General features: G+C 40.1%; 1 protein-coding gene and 1 pseudogene across 1 annotated transcript; one reads left to right on the forward strand and one right to left on the reverse strand.

Annotated features, from left to right (window-relative positions):
- Nucleotides 1–1,388: 1,388 nt before the first annotated feature.
- Nucleotides 1,389–16,873, reverse strand: LOC105536682 (putative inactive cytochrome P450 family member 4Z2). The gene is given in 8 exon segments (XM_011976108.1): nucleotides 1,389–1,968; nucleotides 2,045–2,167; nucleotides 4,425–4,426; nucleotides 4,644–4,771; nucleotides 6,437–6,481; nucleotides 15,147–15,288; nucleotides 16,594–16,616; nucleotides 16,619–16,873. Coding segments are annotated over 8 exon segments (762 nt in total). The 5' UTR covers nucleotides 16,761–16,873; the 3' UTR covers nucleotides 1,389–1,811.
- On the forward strand, nucleotides 12,127–12,833 carry LOC105536681 (annotated as a pseudogene).
- Nucleotides 16,874–18,051: the final 1,178 nt, after the last annotated feature.

Raw genomic sequence — 18,051 nt, forward strand, 5'->3', positions numbered from 1 at the left:
TACTCAGTCCCTCTCCTACCTCACCAGATACTTTTTATTATTTCTAACCTTTCCTCTCAAAGTTCATCACCAGATACTAAAACTTCTTTTTAGTGCATATTTGCAGGGAGATTTTAATTATTCATAGAATCACACTTGTAACTTTGTACATCCCCAGAGGGAAATGTTATGTCTTGGCAAGTAAAGTTTTCAATGGAAATTATTTACTATGCCACTCTTGTGGGAATTGTTATAGTTATGCTACTTTTTGCAAAAGAACTATATACTGCAGCAACCACAATGTGGAATTCTGGTTGTAAAATTCTAATTTTTGTAATTTTTCCCTAATTATTATCCTTATCCTGCACATCCTGCACATATACCTCGGAACTTAAAAAAAAATTATTTAAAAAACCCATCAGAACAATATTTAAAATATTTAAGAATATGGGAAGTAGTAAATAGAGGTTCAAATGGTATAAGATCCTTGCATTTTCAGGGAAGTGCTTAATGTAATTGCATATGTTAGATTCTAATAAACAAAGACTGCGTGTTGTAATTTCTAGCATACCCATAAAAAACTAAACTTATGATCTAAAAGAGAAAAAGTAATAATATAAAATGATCCCACAATTAATAAAAGAAGGGATAAAAATCGGTTAAATAGAAAACAAATAGTTACATGGCCTGTTTAAATCCAGATATTCTAGTGATTACATTAAATATAAGTGGTTTAAATGCTCTAACTAAAGCACAAAGATTTTCAGACTACATTAATAAAATCTAAATATATGCTGCATATGAGAAATAAACCTTGGCTGAGCACAGTGGCTCACGCCTGTAATCCTAGCACTTTGGGTAGGCAAATTGCTTGAGCTCAGGAATTCGAAACCAGACTGGGCAAAATGGTGAAACCCTGCCTCTGCAAAAGAAATACAAAATTTAGCCAGGTGTGGTGGCACACGCCTGTAGTCCCAACTGCTTGGGGGCGCTGAGGCAGGAGGATCACTTGAACCCGGGAGGTTGAGTCTGCAGTGAGCCGAGATGGTGCCACCACACGGCAGCCTGGGTGATAAAGTGAGACCCTGTCTCAAAACAAAACAAAACAAAACAAAAAGAAAAAGAAAAAGAAAAGGAAAAAAAGACATAAACCTCAAATGTAAGGACACAGAAACAGAAAAAAAAAGAGTATAGAATAATATACTATCAAAATACTAACTAAAGGAAAGCAGAGGTTATCATATTAGTATCTGATAGAGTAGATCTTGAGACTAGAAGCATTATTAGAGAAAAAGAAGGTGATTTTATCAAGATAATAATGATAAATCAGAAATATATTCCAATTGTAAATGGGTATTGCCATAGGTAGATTTATGGTCCCTCAAAGCTATCTATGTCCTAAGTCCCCAAAAACTCATGCAAAAGGGACACTCAGTGGTGTGCTGTGTTGTTTGATAAACTGTGCATAGTATGCAGTACCCAAGCATGTTCAGTACTTGCTCAGATGTCCTGTTCTGTCTTCTTACAGAAATGTACTTCCTTTCACTTTTACTTTTCTTCACATCTGAAGCTGCTCCATTAGAAATGAAGCAAGATAGACAGATGTTTTGCTGATTGTATTAATTCTAACTCCAAACATTAAAATGCAGATATATAGTCAATAATATACTCTCTACCTAGGATTTATGTAGCACATTCATTTAAGAGGTACAAATTAGCATTTCTGAATGATGGCCATGCCCTATGTCCATAGTAGAAGCAGCCATAACCAAAGTCTATGTCTCAGACAATCAGATGTCTCATAGTGGACTCTGGTCATGTAAATCCCAGGACTAACCTGTGAACTGATGAAGCTCTTGGTTAAATTTAGAAAAGATTTGGCCTTGAGAGCTGAATTTGAAAACCAGGTCGTTGTGATGTAGGAAATTGTTCATTCGCTGGTAGATTTTGCCAAGGTTGAACACTGCTCTCAGGTATGAGCCCAGGGTACTGGAATAGGGAAGATGGAACATGTTAGTGGGTGACACAGTTATTGGTGAACAAGTACCTTCCTTTTGTCACTGACCTGTCCAACTGGATGCTTCCCTGGTGGCTGAAGACACACTTCACGACGCTGTCCACAGTCATCAGGGAGACATGTTGAAAGAGCTCCAGACATGAGTTCTGGGCAATGTGCTCCTCCCATTTGCTGTGGGGCAGGAGATGAATATCATGATCATACACATGCCCCTCTTTTCCCAATTTCTAAGTTATTTTATGTCCCTTTTAGAGCTTGTTGGGGTTTGAAAATACAAAGTGTACACAATGAATTTGCCGTATTATGCCAACCATATAAAAGAAAACACCTTGTCGGTACTGAAAATGAATATTGTGCCTTAGATGCTATTTGTGACTTTGTAAGGGTGCGGCAATGGTTTTTTTTTCTCTTTTTCCTAAGTTGCAGTACTACAATTTATATAACTTTTATAATGGAAAAACTAAGCTGACAAAACATGGAATAAAAAACAAGAATTCAAAAACATCCTTAGAGAGCATAAATAAACAGAGGTTTTTGATTCTAGGAAAAGATCCCTGAAATATTTAATACTTGACAAGTTTTTTTTCCCAGATCCAGTGATAATTTAGAGACGAATTAGATGGCGGGGCATGGTGGCTCACGCCTGTAATCCCAGCACTTTAGGAGGCGGAGACGGGCGGATCACGATGTCAGGAAATCGAGACTATTATGCTTAATTCGGTGAAACTCCGCCTCTACCAAAAATACAAAAAAATTAGCCAGGCGTAGTGGTGGGCGCCTGTAGTCCCAGCTATTCGAGAGGCTGAGGCAGGAAGATGGCGTGAACCCAGGAGGCGGAGCTGGCAGTGAGCCTAGATCAGGCCACTTCACTCCAGCCAGGGCGACAGAGCGAGACTTCGTCTCAAAAAAAAAAAAAAAAAAGAGACGTGTTAGAGATAATTCTTGTTCTCAAAGATTTTGCAGTTAAGAGTCAAGACCAAAAATCCTCACCTATAGAGTAGGATCCAGATGTGTTTATACCCTTGGACATACCTGCCAATATCCCAGAGAATTTCACTTTGTCAAAAGCCAAATGTTTATGGAAATGAAGTTCTCCATTTCAGTATAAATGTTTATGCACTGTTAAGCTGTTTTAATAACTCTGTAATGTGAATTAATTAAATAATTCAATTTGAAAGCTTTTTTCCAAACACTTTACTAAAATCAGATGTTCTGAAAGATTGCAATTGTCATGGAGCCAAGAAGAGTAGAGAAAGAGCAAGAGGTCAGTGATAATGGGGGTGGTGTCTGTTTGGATGTTGGTAAGGGCATTGCAAGGAGAGGCACTGGTTGGAGCGGGCTGAAGGGGGCATCGTCAGGAAGAAGCCTCAGACTCGAAGAGAGGTGCATCAGTTCAGGGTGTGCTCTTCCAACTCAAGGAGGCTTGAGTTTGAACCCAGCTCTTCCTCTAATCTGCCTTATGATCTTGTATTTTTAGTAGAGATGGGGTTTGGCCATGCTGACCACGCTGGTCTTGACCTCCTGGGCTCAAGCCATCCACCCACCTTGGCCTCCCAAAGTGCTGACATTACAGGCATGAGCCACTGCACCCGGCCTGCCTTGTGACCTTGAACAGACTGCTTAATCTCTGCATCTCAATATCCTTACTAACAAAATGGAGATAATATAGCAAAATTGTAAGAGTGTAGTAGTATAAGAGAATATAATAAGCCTGACACATAGTAAGTGCTTAAAAAGTATTGGCAGTCACTGTATTTATATGTTTTGCTTTGATTTTTATTTTGGAGTGGGACATGGGCATGGTGACGAGGGTCATAAAGGATAACAGCATGGCACGCTGGAAAGCATGGGGCAAGTATGAATCCAAGGTGAAGTGTTTAGGTGAACCCATATCTCTGAACTCCTGCATCATTAATAAGTCTTTGTGACTATGATTGGGATCCTGTGTGTAGAATTGCTTTACTCGGTGCCTGGGATCCTAGAAACTTAGTCTTTGAGTTGTCACAATCACCTCATTCAGGACCCCTGAAACAGACCTTAGCTGTGCTCAAAACCACCTGGCATGTCTGTGCCATCCAAACTCCAAGAAGGCAGGTGTGGAGACATACAACTGTGTCTTCTCTATGGGTTCTAGATAGTCTTGTGAAATCTCTGCACCCTCTTCTGTCTCAGCCAAAGCTAAAGCTCCCCTTTCTCCTTGACCACAAGGCAGTCTTTTCTCTGACCCTCTGTCTCTAGAAATCCTGCCCATTCTCCAAGACTAAGCTCCTGCCACCTTTCTTAGGAAGTCTTTCCTGACTTGACCTCCTGAACGTGATACACTTCTGTATGTCGGGATGGCTACTCCTATTGTTGTCTTTGCTCTTCGGCCTTGTGTTCTCCAAATGTAGTGAGTCTACTGGACTCACCCATTCATTCATTCAACTACTTCTCATTGAGCACCTACCCTGAGTCCATCCCTGTGAGAAGTGTTGGGTATATAAGACTGGGTCCTTGCCCTGATGATGATGGTCATGGTCTAAACATCAAATAACCCCACATAAACTGCTGTGAACATGGTTCAGAGGGAACTCAGAGTCTCTCTCGCCATATGGCTGGCAGCACCTCACTTCAGAGGCCAGGAAGGAATGCTGTCTTCTCCTCTTACCAGCATCACCCATACACTCTCAGATATCATGGTGATGAATATTTTCAGAATGCTGATGTTGAAGCCAGGTTTCACAATTTGGTGGTGCTTTTTCCATTTAGAACCATCCAGGGTCACAAGTCCTTGACCTTATGAAATGAGAGGGGCAAATGTTTCTATCACAGGCCAGGTAAGTGAAGAAAGACTAGGCACACAGGGTGCAATTCCCTATCTATGACACTGGAGAGAAGCTAGAGTGGACAGAGCTCTGAAAGAGTGAATGAGCAGGAGTAGACCTAACCCTTTGGGAATTAAGTTCAAATCAGAAAATTTGTTTATGCAATGAACTCAAAAAAAGGTCCATCCTATCCTATTTGATGGTCAGATTCATCAGCCTCTGGATAAGAGTTCAAATTTAGGGTGGGTGAGAATTACCTGAGGTGCTTCATAGAGGCAGATTCCTTGGCTTAATCCTTCAGAGCCAGCAATTCCTAGGTGTTGAGGTAGAATCAAGGACTTTTGAGTTATAACAAGGGTCCCAGCTAGTTCAGGTCCACACTTTGAGAAATACTGCCTTAGACTGGCACAAAGTTACAGACTGAAGCAGAGGTGCTGCTTTCTTTCCATAACTTTTGTGCTTCTCTTCAGGCTGAGGATCAATGATGGAGGACTAAAGGGGCTTTTCTTTATCATTCCTGCTGGGAAAGTGGGTTTGAGATTTCCACTGAGTTCATAAAAGACTTAGTTTAGGAGAGTGGGTTCTTTCAAAGGGATCCTCAAGAGCAAGATTTTCCAGGGACAATTAGTTTGGGAAAACTGATAATGAAATTTGTGGTGAATAATATTAAAATCTCTGTAGGGTGGAAAATCTAAGGAGAGGGAGAGAAGGCACCCATGCACATTTGATTCAGGGATCTGGGGCTACTACCCGGATCCTGAATCTCCTGGTGTGAACTTGCTTAGCTGCAAAGGCAGGTTGCCCAGAAAAGGGAGGGGAAGTGTGGTGGGAAAAGGAGAAAGAATGATCTTAAGCAACTTTCACAATGGCAACCTCTTCCAGGGCACCATTCTCAATAAGGTCCATGCTAGCAGGCTGAGGGACTCTCCTTCTTTTTCCATGATCTTCAAGTGGCGACTACCTGGGATAGTGACATCAGTTGGTTTGAGGCAGAGAGAATATGACCTCCAGGCCCCTTCTTATTCCTCCACCCCTACCCCTAGCTACACCAGAAATAAAGGACCAGTCCCAAACATGTAGAATAAGAGGAGACGCTATGAAGGACAAGGCAGGATTGAGCTCAGGCTTCTGAAGCAAAAGTGAGTGTAGGTTGTGGTAAGGTGGGGGAGATAGGAGCATTTAGTGTCTATCAGGAAAGTAATCTCTCCCCACACCTCTACCTCCACCAGGCTCAGATGAGAAAGGATCAGACACACATACTGATGTGGTTTGGCTCTGAGTCTCCACCTCAGTCTTACATCAAATTGTAATCCTCAGTGTTGGAGGGGAGGCCTGGTGGAAGGTGACAGAGTCATGGGGGTGGACTTTCCCCTTACTGTTCTTGTGATAGAATTCTCCCTAGGTCTGCTTGTTTATAAGAGTGTAACAGTCTCCCCCCATACTCCTGGTGGCGATGTGAAGGTGTGCCTGCTTTTCCTTTGCCTTCCACCACAACTGTAAGTTTCCTGCGACCTCCCAAGAAGCAGAAGCCTGTATAGCCAATAGAAGCATGAGTCGGTTAAGCCTCTTTTCATTATAAGTTACCCAGTCTCAGCTATATCTTTATAGCAGTATGAGAGTGGACTAATACACATACCAACCCAGGATTCAAGGATTTTGTGGATAATTGTGCTTTTGGGATCTGTAAAACAGAACAAAGGAGGCAAAAAATGGCATTAGGTGAAAATCACGAGTTAAAATGAGAGGTAACTTTTGTACGTTTCCATATTTCTTGGGAGTAACACAAATAGCTAGTGTGCAAGGTGGTTGGAGGCTAGTTTTTCAGCCCTTAGAATCCCAGGGAAGCCACAGAAGTAGAATGAGAACTTATTTATTCTTTCTCCACAGCACTTGGTGCTACAAGGTCAATAGCAGTGGAAAACAAAGTATAATTTTCTTTGTGGAAATTGAAATGACCCCATGATGTAAGTTGAAAAAACACATTTGTTTTTGTTGGGGAACTCTCTGACAACATTTTAAAGCTTCAATTTCTTTTGACACAGACATGTAAAGCTAGACACAGGAACATGACTTTGAGATAAATTGTAGATTTTACCCTTGTTGGATTTGTTTGAGAAAGATGTATATAAATGAATCAGAAGAAAAGGTAAGGGACATAACCTTGGTTTTACAGTTTTTGGAAAACAAGAATTAGTATCCTTCATTCATGCCATCAATGTCTTTATGTGGGATAAAGACAGGGAAGTAAAAATGGGGGAGAAAACATATGAACATCTAGGAAAAGAGAGGACTGTTAATATGAGATTCACTTTCTGCAGAAGTCCAGGTGAAATGAACCTGTAAAATACCTTGAGTTCTAAGGGTAGGAAGATACCTTACGGCATTCATTCTCTCAGGCCCTAGGGTATTCTCTCTGTCTTTCTCTCTGTTCATAGACTTCAATATAAAACAACTGCCCTCTAGGCATTTCCCTTTGTGTACCACACAGACACCTCAGGGCCCCAGCAAATCCAAACCTGATCTATCCCTTCAACACCAGATAGCCTCCTCTTCCTCTATCCACTTAAAGACATGACTATATTCCCTATTCCCTGTCAAAAGTTGGGACCCCTTCTTAACTAATTCCTCATTCTCATCCTCCAAATCTACTTGTTGGAAGATAATTCTGGCATTTCTTCGGAAACGGTTAAAAGAGACTGATAGAATTGTTAAGGATGTTTCCAAAACTATTTTGGGAAGAATGTATGTATGTTTACATTTAGGGCTAATAAGCATGAGCCTTTCTACTCTAGACATTCCAGGGTCCTAAAAAATAATGTCTAGGAGTGACATCAGCAAAAATGCTAGATTAGGAACTGTCCAGGGCCATCCCTCCCCAAAGCAAAAACAAAAATTATCTGGCAAAAAAACTGTTATAGTCAACTTTAGCAGAATTCTGGAAGACAGTTAGTTGTTTACAGCAACCAAGTGAGCACTTAATCAGAAGAAAGGCCACTGAAAAAGAATAGAAAAGATTAATGGCATTGTAATTTAGCCTTGCCCCACATCCCTCTCCAGTGCCATGGCAATCTTGAAGATGGCAGCTTGCATTCTCAAGGGGTTCTGATTCCTGGATCCTAGAGAAAGCAGAGTGGTCTTTGTTCTCAAGGAATTTTGTTTGTTTTGACCTCTGTGTGGGTTTTCTAAAGGACTGGGGCTTGCCTATGTTTTACCTAACTCAGAATTCTCTCAGGGCAGGGAAGTGTTCCTCAAAAACATTGAGAAGCAAAAGAACTATCACTGCTTCCTGGGACAAAAAAGAATAATTGAGGCAATAATAAACACACTGAAACCTAGAAGGAAAAGCCAGGAATGGGAATTTTTTTTGGAATCAACACTTTAAGATGTTCTCACATATAACAGGGTACCTACACATACACAGGGTAGACTGCATGCTTGGAAAAGACATGATAAGACCATAGGCTTTTAACTCTGACTAGTCCTTACACAAAGTGCAAGAAGAAAGAGAAAGCTAAAAAGGCAAACTTGTAAATGCCCTGATTAAATACTAAAGGTGTGCCCCAACACAGAACCAACCAGGAAAGACCTGGAGAATATTTTTATTTTCTTTTCTACTTTTTTTCTTTTATTCCTTTTTTTCTTACATGACATTTGAAATGTTCGGTTTTAAACAAAAAAAATTGCAAAGCATATAAAAGAAACAAAGGATGTATGACTTATGCACAAGAAAAATAAATGAAAAGAAACTGTTATTGAGGAAGCGTAGATGTTGGACTTACTAGACAACTTTAAATCAACTGTCTTAAATATGCTCAAAGACCTAAAATAAACCACGGCCAAAGATGAAACAAAACCAAAATACTGATGTATGAACAATAGAGAATATTAACAAAGACATAGAAGTTGTGAACAGAAACAAATAAAGTTCCGGAACTAGAGTATACAGTAACTGAAACAAAAAGTTTATAAGGTTTCAGCAGTTGATTTGAGCAGGGAGAGAAAAAATTAGCAGTTGGAGATAGGTCAATTGAGATTGTTGAATCTGAGGAGCAGAAATAGAAAACAGAATGAAAAAAATGAATGGTCCTAAGAGACCTGTGGGATACCCTCAAGCATACTAACATATGCATAATTGAAGTCCCAAAAGAGAGAAGAGAGAGAACTAACATTGAAGAAATAATGACTGAAAATATCCAAAATTTGAGGAAAGACATGAATCTATAGGAAAAGAAGCCCAATGAACTACAAGCAGGATAAACTCAAAGAGATTCACCCTGAGACACATTAGAATCAATTTGTTGAAAGCCAAAGATAAAGAGAAAATCTGGAAAGCAGGAACAGAGAAGGTGACTCATCTCATACAAGAGATCTTCAATAAAATTAACAGCCTATTTCTAATCAGAAACCATGGAGGTCAGAAGGCAGTGAGATGAAATATTCAAACTGCTGAAAGGAAAAAAAGCCAACTAGGAATTATATATTTAGCCAAATGATCCTTCAAGAATGAAAGAGAAATTATGACATTCCCTATAAACAAAAATTGAGAGGGTTTGTTTTTAATAGGCCTACTCCACAAGAAGTGCTAAAGTGGGCCTTTCAGGCTGAAATGAAAGATCACTAAGCAGTAACTCAGAGCCATGTAAAAAAATGAACACTGGTGAGGGTAACTACATAGGTAAACATAAAAGTCAGTATTATTGTATCTTTGGTTTTTAACTCCTCTTTTTGCTTACATGGTATACATACACATGCATAAAACAACAGTTATAAATCTATGTTATGGGCACACAATGTATAAAGATGCAATCTGTGACAATAACAATATATAGAGATGGAGATGTATAGGATGAGAATTTTTGGATACTATTGAGCTAAATTTGTATTAATTTAAACCAAGTTGATATAGCTTTAAGATATTAATTGTAATCCCACATTAACCACTATGAAAATAACTAAAAATATATAGATAAGGAAATGAGAAGAGTAACATAAAAATGTCACCATACGAAAAAACAAAAATTAATTAAACACCAAAGTAGGCAGTAATGGAGGAAGTGAGGAACATAAAATATATATGACAGGCTGAGCACAGTGGTGATACTTGTAGTCTCAGCACTTTGGGAGACGGATGGGGAAGCATTGTTTGAAGCCAGAAGTTTGAGACCAGCCTGAACAACATAGTGAGACCCTTGTCTATACAAAAGAAAAAATTATCCAGGCATGGTGGTGCAGGCCTATAGTCCCAACTACTCAGGAGGCTGAAGTGGGAGAATTACTTGAGCCCAAGAGCTAGAGGATGCAGTGAGCTATGATGGCACCACTGCACCCTACCCTAGGTGACAGAGCAAGATGCTATCTCTAAAAAAAGGTATAAGACATATAAAAAACCAACAGTGAAATGTCAGAAATAAGTGCTTCCTTATTAGTAATTATTTTAAATGTAACTGGGTTAAACTATTCAATTAAAAGGCAGAGATTGGCAGAATGGACTAAAAAATGGGATCCACTAATATGCTGCTTACAAGAGACTCACTTTAGCTCTGAAGAAACAAAGAGATTAAAAGTGAAAGGGTAGAAAAGGTGTTCTATGCAAACAGTAAGGAAAAGAGAGCAGGGTGATTATCAGTTAAATATACTTTAAAATATTGTGACATAAAGAAAGACATTATGTATTGTTAACAAGTCAATCCATCAAGAAGATATAACAGTTATAAATATATACATATATACCTAACAATAGAACCCCACAGTATATGAGGCAAGCTGACAGCATTTAAGGGAGAAATAGACAGTTCTAACATTATAACTGGAGAATTCACTACATCCCTTTCAATAATGGACAGAACAATACAAAAAATTAATAAGGAAATAGAGAACTTGAACAACACTATAATTATGCCAAGCAGACATGTTCTAAATGCTCCACCTAACAACAGCAGATTACATGTTCTTCTCAGGAGCGCATGGGTCATTTTTCAGCATAGATCATATGGTAAGTCACAAAAAAAGTCTCAATAAGTTTAAAAAGATTGAAATCATACAAAAATACCTCTCCATAGAATAAAAGTAGAAATAGAATAAAACTAGAAATCAGTATCAGAAGTGAAACATGAAAATTCACAGAACATGAATATTAAACAAGACATGCTTAAACAACCAAAGGGACAAGGAATAAATCATAAGAGACATTAGAAAATATTTCAAGGCAAATGAAAATGAAAACAATATACCCAATGTTATGGAAGTCAGCAAAAGCAGTGCTTAATGAGATTTTTATAGCTTAAATATCTTCATTTAAAAAATAAAGTCCTTAAATCAATACCCTAACTGTATACTTTAATGAACTGGAAAAAGAAGGGCAAATGAAACCCAAAACTACTGAAGGAAAGAAATAATAAAGATTACAGCTGAGATGAATAAAATAAAAACAGGAAAACAACAGAAAAAAATCAACAAATAAAAATTATTTCTTTGAGAAGATTAACAAAATTGACAAAACTTTAATTAAATTATCAAGAAAAGTGAGAAGAATCAAGTTACTACAATCAGAAATGAAAGTAGGGACATTACTATCAACTTATTATTACAGATAATAAAAGGATTATAAGAGGACACTATGGACTACTCCCTTGGACTCCATGGTTGTCTGTTAGTGGGAGATCCTTGTTGCTGTCCCTTCACCTCCTTCAACCTTGCAGAACCTCACAAGTCCCTGTCATATGTGAGTGCAGCTCCACGTTGGCTAGGCTGATGTCCAGATTGGCAGTTCCTGCTAGGATCTCTACTGCCTGGAACATGGCCTCTAGCCTGATGGCAAGGCCAAGAGACAAGACTATTGTGGGAAGAAATGACTCCTTCAGTACCTTCTTCAGTGAGGCAGGTGCTGACAACCATGTGACTAGGGCAGTGTTTGTAGATGTTGAACCTGGAGTCATTGACAAAGTTCACACTGGCACCTACTGCCAGTTCTTCCACCCTGGGCAGCTCATCACAGGCAAGGAAGATGCTGCCTATAACTATACTTGAGGGCACTATTGCATAGGCAAGGGGATTATACTGACCTCATCTTGGACTGAATTTGCAAGATGGTTGACTAGTGCACAGGTCTTCAGAATTTCTTGGTTTTTTACTGCTTTGGTGAGGGGACTTATTCTCGGTTCACTTCTCTGCTGGTGGAATGTTCTTTCTGTTGATTATGGCAAGAAGTCCAAGTTGGAGTTCTCCACATACCCAACCCCCCATTATTTCCACAGCTATACTTGTATAATTCTATCTTCATCTCCCACATCACCCTGTGGCACTCTGATTATGCCTTCGTGGCAGATAATGAGGCCATCTATGACATCTGTGGAGAAACCTTAATATTGAGTGCCCAACCTACACTAGCTTTAACTAGGCAGACTGTGTCCTCCATCATTGCTTCCCTCAGATTTGATGGAGCCCTGAATGTTAATCTGACAGAAGTCTAGACCAAACTGGTGCACTGCCTCTGCATCCACTTCCCTGTGACCACATATGCCCTCATCATCTCTGCTGAGAAAGCCTATCACGAACAACTTGCTGTAGCAAAGATCACCAATGCTTGCTTTGAGCCAGCCAACCAGATAGTGAAATGTGACTCTTGCCATGGTAAATACATGGCTTGTTGCCTGTTGTACCATTGGTACATGGTCCCCAAAGATGTCAATGCTGCCATCACCACCATCAAGACCAAGCCTACTATCCAGTTTGTGGATTGGTATCCCACTGGTTTTAAGGTTGGTATTAATTACCAGCCTCCCCGTGAGGTATCTGGGGGAGACCTGGTCAATGTATAGAGGGCTGTGTGCATGCTGAGCAACACCACAGCAGTTGCTGAGGCCTGGGCTTGCCTGGACCACACATTTGACCTGATGTATGATAAGCATGCCTCTGTTCACTGGTATATGAATGAGTGGCTAGAGGAAGGAGGGGACATGGCTGCCCTTAAGAAGGATTATGAGGAGGTTGAAGCAGATAGCACAGAGGGAGAGGATGAGGGTGAAGAATATTAACCCTTTTCCTACAATTTTATACTCTGTTGTCTTGAGACTGTCCTATTTCTGTTCAGTGAAACTGTCTGTTCATTGTGGCCCTAAACTGTCAATAAAAGTGATGTTTCCATGTTAAATGTCAATAAAGAGGATACTATGAACAATTGTATGCTGACGAATTGTGTAACCTAGATGAATTGGACAAATTCTTGAAAGCACAAGAACTACCAAACTGACTCAAGAACAAGTAGAAAATCTGAATGGACCTATAGCTGGTAAGGTAAAGAGAATGAACTAGCAATCAAAAATCGCTAATAAAGAAAAGCACAGGACCTGAGCGCTTTGCTGATGAATTCTACCACACATTTAAAGATAAATTAGGGCCAATACTTCTAAAACTCTTCTAAAAAACAGAAGAAGGAGAGAAGGAGCACTTCCTAACTCCTTCTATGATGCCAGCATTACCCTGATGCCTAAGCCAGACAAAATAATACAAAAAAAGAAAAGTATAGCCCAATATTCCTTATGAATACAGATTAAAAAATTCTTCAAAAAATACTAGCAAATGGAGTCCAGCAGGATATTAGGCAATTTTACATAATGACCAAGTGGGATTTATTCCAGGAATGCAAGAGCACTTTAATAGAATGAAGAAAAAAACCACATGATGATCTCAGTTGTTACAGGAAAAATATTTTACAAAACACAACACCCTTTCATGATAAAAAACACTCAGTAAACTTGGATTACAGAGAAAGTTTCTCGACATGCTAAAAGGCATATATGAAAAACTTACAGTTAGTATTACACTGAGTGGTGCAAGACTCAAATCTTTCCCCCTAAGATCATGACAGAGACATCTACTTTCACAACTTACATTCAACACTGTAACAGAAGTTCTGGCTAGAGCAATTGGGCAATGAAAAGGAAAAAAGCCATCCAAATTGGAAGGAGAAAAACTACAGTTATCTGTATTCACAAATTACATGATCTTAAATATAGAAAATCCTAAAAAATCTGCAAGAAAACTGTCAGAGCTAATAAACAAATTCAGAAACTTTGCAGCATACAAAATCAACACACCAAAATCAGTTGTATTTCTGTACACTAGCAATGAACAGTCTGAAAAGAAAGTTTAAAAAACTCTATTTACAATAGCATCAAAACATAAAATACTTAAGAATAAATTTAACAAACGAAACAAAAGACTTGTATACTGAAAACTAAAAAACACTGCTGAAAGAAATTAAAGAAAACGTACATAAGAAAAAAGACATCCATGTTAATAAATTGAAAGACAATACTGTGCAGATGACAATACTCTCCAAGTTGATCTGCAGATTCAATGGAATCCCTGTGAAAATCACATTGGCCTTCTTTGCAGAAATGGAAAAGCCAATTCTAACATTTCTATGATATTTTAAGGGAAACAAAACAGTCAAAACCACCTTGAAAAAGAACAGCAAAGCTGGAGAACTCATACATCTTGATTTCAAACTTACTGCAAAGTTATAGTCACCAAAACAATGTGGTACTGGCATTAAGTGTAGATATCAGAGTCCAAAAATAAACCCATACATCTGTTGTCAATTCATTTTCAACAAGGATGCAAAGGTGGTGATTCTGGCAGAGTGACCTGTGACATGAGAGAGCCATAGGCTGCTTGAAATTTTGCAGAAGCATGAAGAGAGTTGTGGAGGCATTTTATAACTGAGTGAGCCATCTAGGTAGCTGGGAGAATGAGGCAAAGGTCAGCCTTACATGCCAACAGGCAGTTGAGGAAAGCCCAGTAGGGGAATCCTACATACATCTTGCCACGGCCAAGAAGCAGCTTTGCAATTCCATGGAATTCCCACACTAGGGACCTGATGGAGAACTGGTGTCCACTTGCCAGAGCCTCCACCTGGCACTGGCCATTCCCAGAGGACAGGCATCATTGATGGGCAAAGCATCTATGGTGAACACTCATCTCTGTGCAACACTGGCATTAAGCCAATTGTAAGCAAACCACCTCTGCATCCCCAACCCACTGTATGTTCACAGTGGTGGTAAGTGGTAGTCCTGGGGGTCTGAGGTAAGTAAATGTGATGGAAGCATCAGAAAAATTTTCGATGTAGGGAGAGACGGTTGCTTGGAAATGGATCAGAGAATTCTCTACAACAGCCCTCAATAGAGTCCTGACTATGATGTCAAGGAGGACATGGAATCTTTCCTTCTACGTATCAAATGATGGATTTCCCTTAAAAATGCTTCAAGCTGTCCTTCCCTAATGCAATAGACACCCTGAGACTCTTTTGTTGCTGCTCTGTACTGGAAGCCCCTCTTGGTTTTTACCTTGTCTTTTCAGGAGAATCTTGGCATAGTTTGGGTCATGGACACTGAAGAACATCGTAAAGGGTCCAACCCACAAGGGAGCGGCACATGGGTATTTTTCCATCAGTTCATGATACACCTCAAACTCCTGTACTGGGTAAAACTGTCATAAGATAAGTCATGACTGGTTAGTAAATGTTGTCACCCCAGGAGAACCCCTTTCCCTTAGATGGACCATGTGCTAAGTTGAGGGCCTGTGGACACCACCCCATCAGACAGGTTCACAATTGCTGAAGGCATTGTTTTTTTCTCCATGTGTCTCCAGCACCTCCACAGAAACTTCCTGGCACAGGGCAAGTACTCAGGACCTGTTGCTGAGTGATTGGTCTTCTCACTCCAGCGTCAGCTTTGGAGATTTAAGTTCAAATCCCAATCTGACACTTATTCATTATCTAGGTCATCAGGGCCATGATTTCCTCACATGTATAATAGGAAGACCAAATATATTTCACAAAGCTGCCGTGAAAATTAAGTGAGATTATAAACATAAAATTCCTGGCACAAGGTAAACCCTTAGTCACCACCGATTCCCTACCTCGTCTTTGCTCTGGATATGCCCACTCATGCTTTATCTGCCTCCAAAGCAGCAAAGTCCCACATGCCTTTTACTAATTTGTGGTTGCTGCTCATCTTTCTACTTTTCTTTCTAATTTGCTACATGTTTTCCTATTTCCAGCTTCATTAGAAGCTGTAGCATCTTTGTATATTTCCTGTTAACAGTTGGCTTGAGGCCGGGCGAGGTGGCTCAAGCCTGTAATCCCAGCACTTTGGGAGGCCGAGACGGGCGGATCACAAGGTCAGGAGATCGAGACCATCCTGGCGAACACGGTGAAACCCCCTAAAAATACATAAAAAACTAGCCGAGCGAGGTGGCGGGCGCCTGTAGTCCCAGCTACTCGGGAGGCTGAGCCAGGAGAATGGCGTGAACCCAGGAGGCGGAGCTTGCAGTGAGCTGAGATCCGGCCACTGCACTCCAGCCTGGGCGACAGAGCGAGCCTCTGTCTCAAAACAAAACAAAACAAAACAAAACAAAACAAAACAAAAAAAACAGTTGGCTTGGTCTATTTCTCTGTAGAACACCCAGAGTCCTGAAAGTAGTAAAGACTTTGGCCTTCAATCAGAAGACCAGGGTTCAAGTTTCATTTCTGTCATTTATGAGGTGGGTAGCACAGGAAAGTTGCATCTCTATTTTTGGCTTCAGTTTTCTTACCTGTAAAATAGGAATAACAATATCTTTCTTCTTCATATCATAGAATTTTTGTAAAAATCAAAATGAGATTGGTGTGAAAGCATTTTGCATATTACATAATGACCCACCAGCCTGTGCTGTTTTTTTTTGTTTGTTTGTTTTTTAAAAATACCTCATGTTTCTGTCCCTTAACCTCCCCAACAAATTTTCTCATCTTACCCCCCTGTGGCCATAGAACCAGGTGCAGGAAACTGGTGCAGGGCTCTGATCATCCATCTCCTCCTCTGGTACAACCTGATTACCTGAAAGAGCAGCAGAGACATGCAGAAGAGGAACAGCAGCAAGAGGGGGTGAGCCATGAGTTCCTGAAGCCAGGAGGGCTCCATTCTTCTCAGAGGTCCTGAGCTCTAGAGAACCTGAGAGAACAGAGCCAGGGAGAATGCAGGTCTCTCATAAATACAAAGGAGATGCCCCCTGGGCAACACTGGGCTTTCAAAATGAAAGGGACATAAGGAAGAGGAAGTCTAATTAAGCCTGCAGGGTGAAAACTGCTAAGATGTTGACCAGAAGAACTAGATTTTCAGATAGGAGCCGTGTGCATGACACCTCATATCCATATGAAAGTTTTGAGGCACTGCTGTGCCCTTCCAGAATCTAAAAGTTCCCATCTGGTCATCCTTTGTAGCACCTCTATACATTCTTGTAAAAAATCTCCCTCTCTCTCATTCTCTGTTCTTTTTTGTTTATGTTTTTGATAGAATTTATTTTATTAGAGAAGTTTCAGGTTCACAGAAAAATTAAGCAGAAAGTTCAGGGAGTTCCCATATATCACCCCTCCCTTCCAGCTTCCCTGATTATCAACATCTTCCACCAGAGTATAACACTTTTACATTTAACGAACCAACAATGACACATCATTGTTGTCATGCGGGTCCATGTGAAGAGACCACCAAACAGGCTTTGTGTGAGCAATAAAGCTTTTTAATTCACCTGGGTGCAGGCGGGCTGAGTCAGAAAAGAGAGTCAGCAAAGGGAGATAAGGGTGGAGCTGTTTTATAGGATTTAGGTAGGTAAAGGAAAATTACAGTCAAAGGGGAGTTGTTCTCTGGCCGGCAGGAGTGGGGGTTACAAGGTGTTCAGTGGGGGAGCTTTTTGAGCCAGGATGAGCCAGGAAAAGGAATTTCACAAGCTAATGTCATCGCTTAAGGCAAAGACCGGCCATTTTCACTTCTGTTGTGGTGGAATGTCATCAGTTAAGGTGGGGCAGGGCATTTTCACTTCTTTTGTGATTCTTCAGTTACTTCAGGCCATCTGGGCTTATACCTGCAAGTCACAGGGGATGCGATGGCTTGGCTTGGGCTCAGAGGCCTGACAATTGTCACCCAAAATCTGTAGTTTACATTATGGATCACTCTTTGGTGTTTTATATTCTATGGGTTTTGTCAAATATATAATGACATATATCCACCGTTGTGGTACCATATCGTTTCCCTTTCCTAAAAAATCCTCTGTGCTCTGTGTTTTGATTTAATTTAATGTAACTTAATTTAGGAGAGCTAAGTAATTAAACATGAGGCCAAAGTACATAAGAAAGTGGCAGTCTTTTATTGCAAATATGCATACACTCTCGGGCGAAGTTCTCTGGTCCTCGGGTGTGGGGGGCCAAGGAAGTCGCGC

The sequence above is a fragment of the Mandrillus leucophaeus genome, unplaced genomic scaffold, assembly GCF_000951045.1.
Source record: "Mandrillus leucophaeus isolate KB7577 unplaced genomic scaffold, Mleu.le_1.0 Scaffold1623, whole genome shotgun sequence".
Classification (NCBI taxonomy): domain Eukaryota; kingdom Metazoa; phylum Chordata; class Mammalia; order Primates; family Cercopithecidae; genus Mandrillus; species Mandrillus leucophaeus.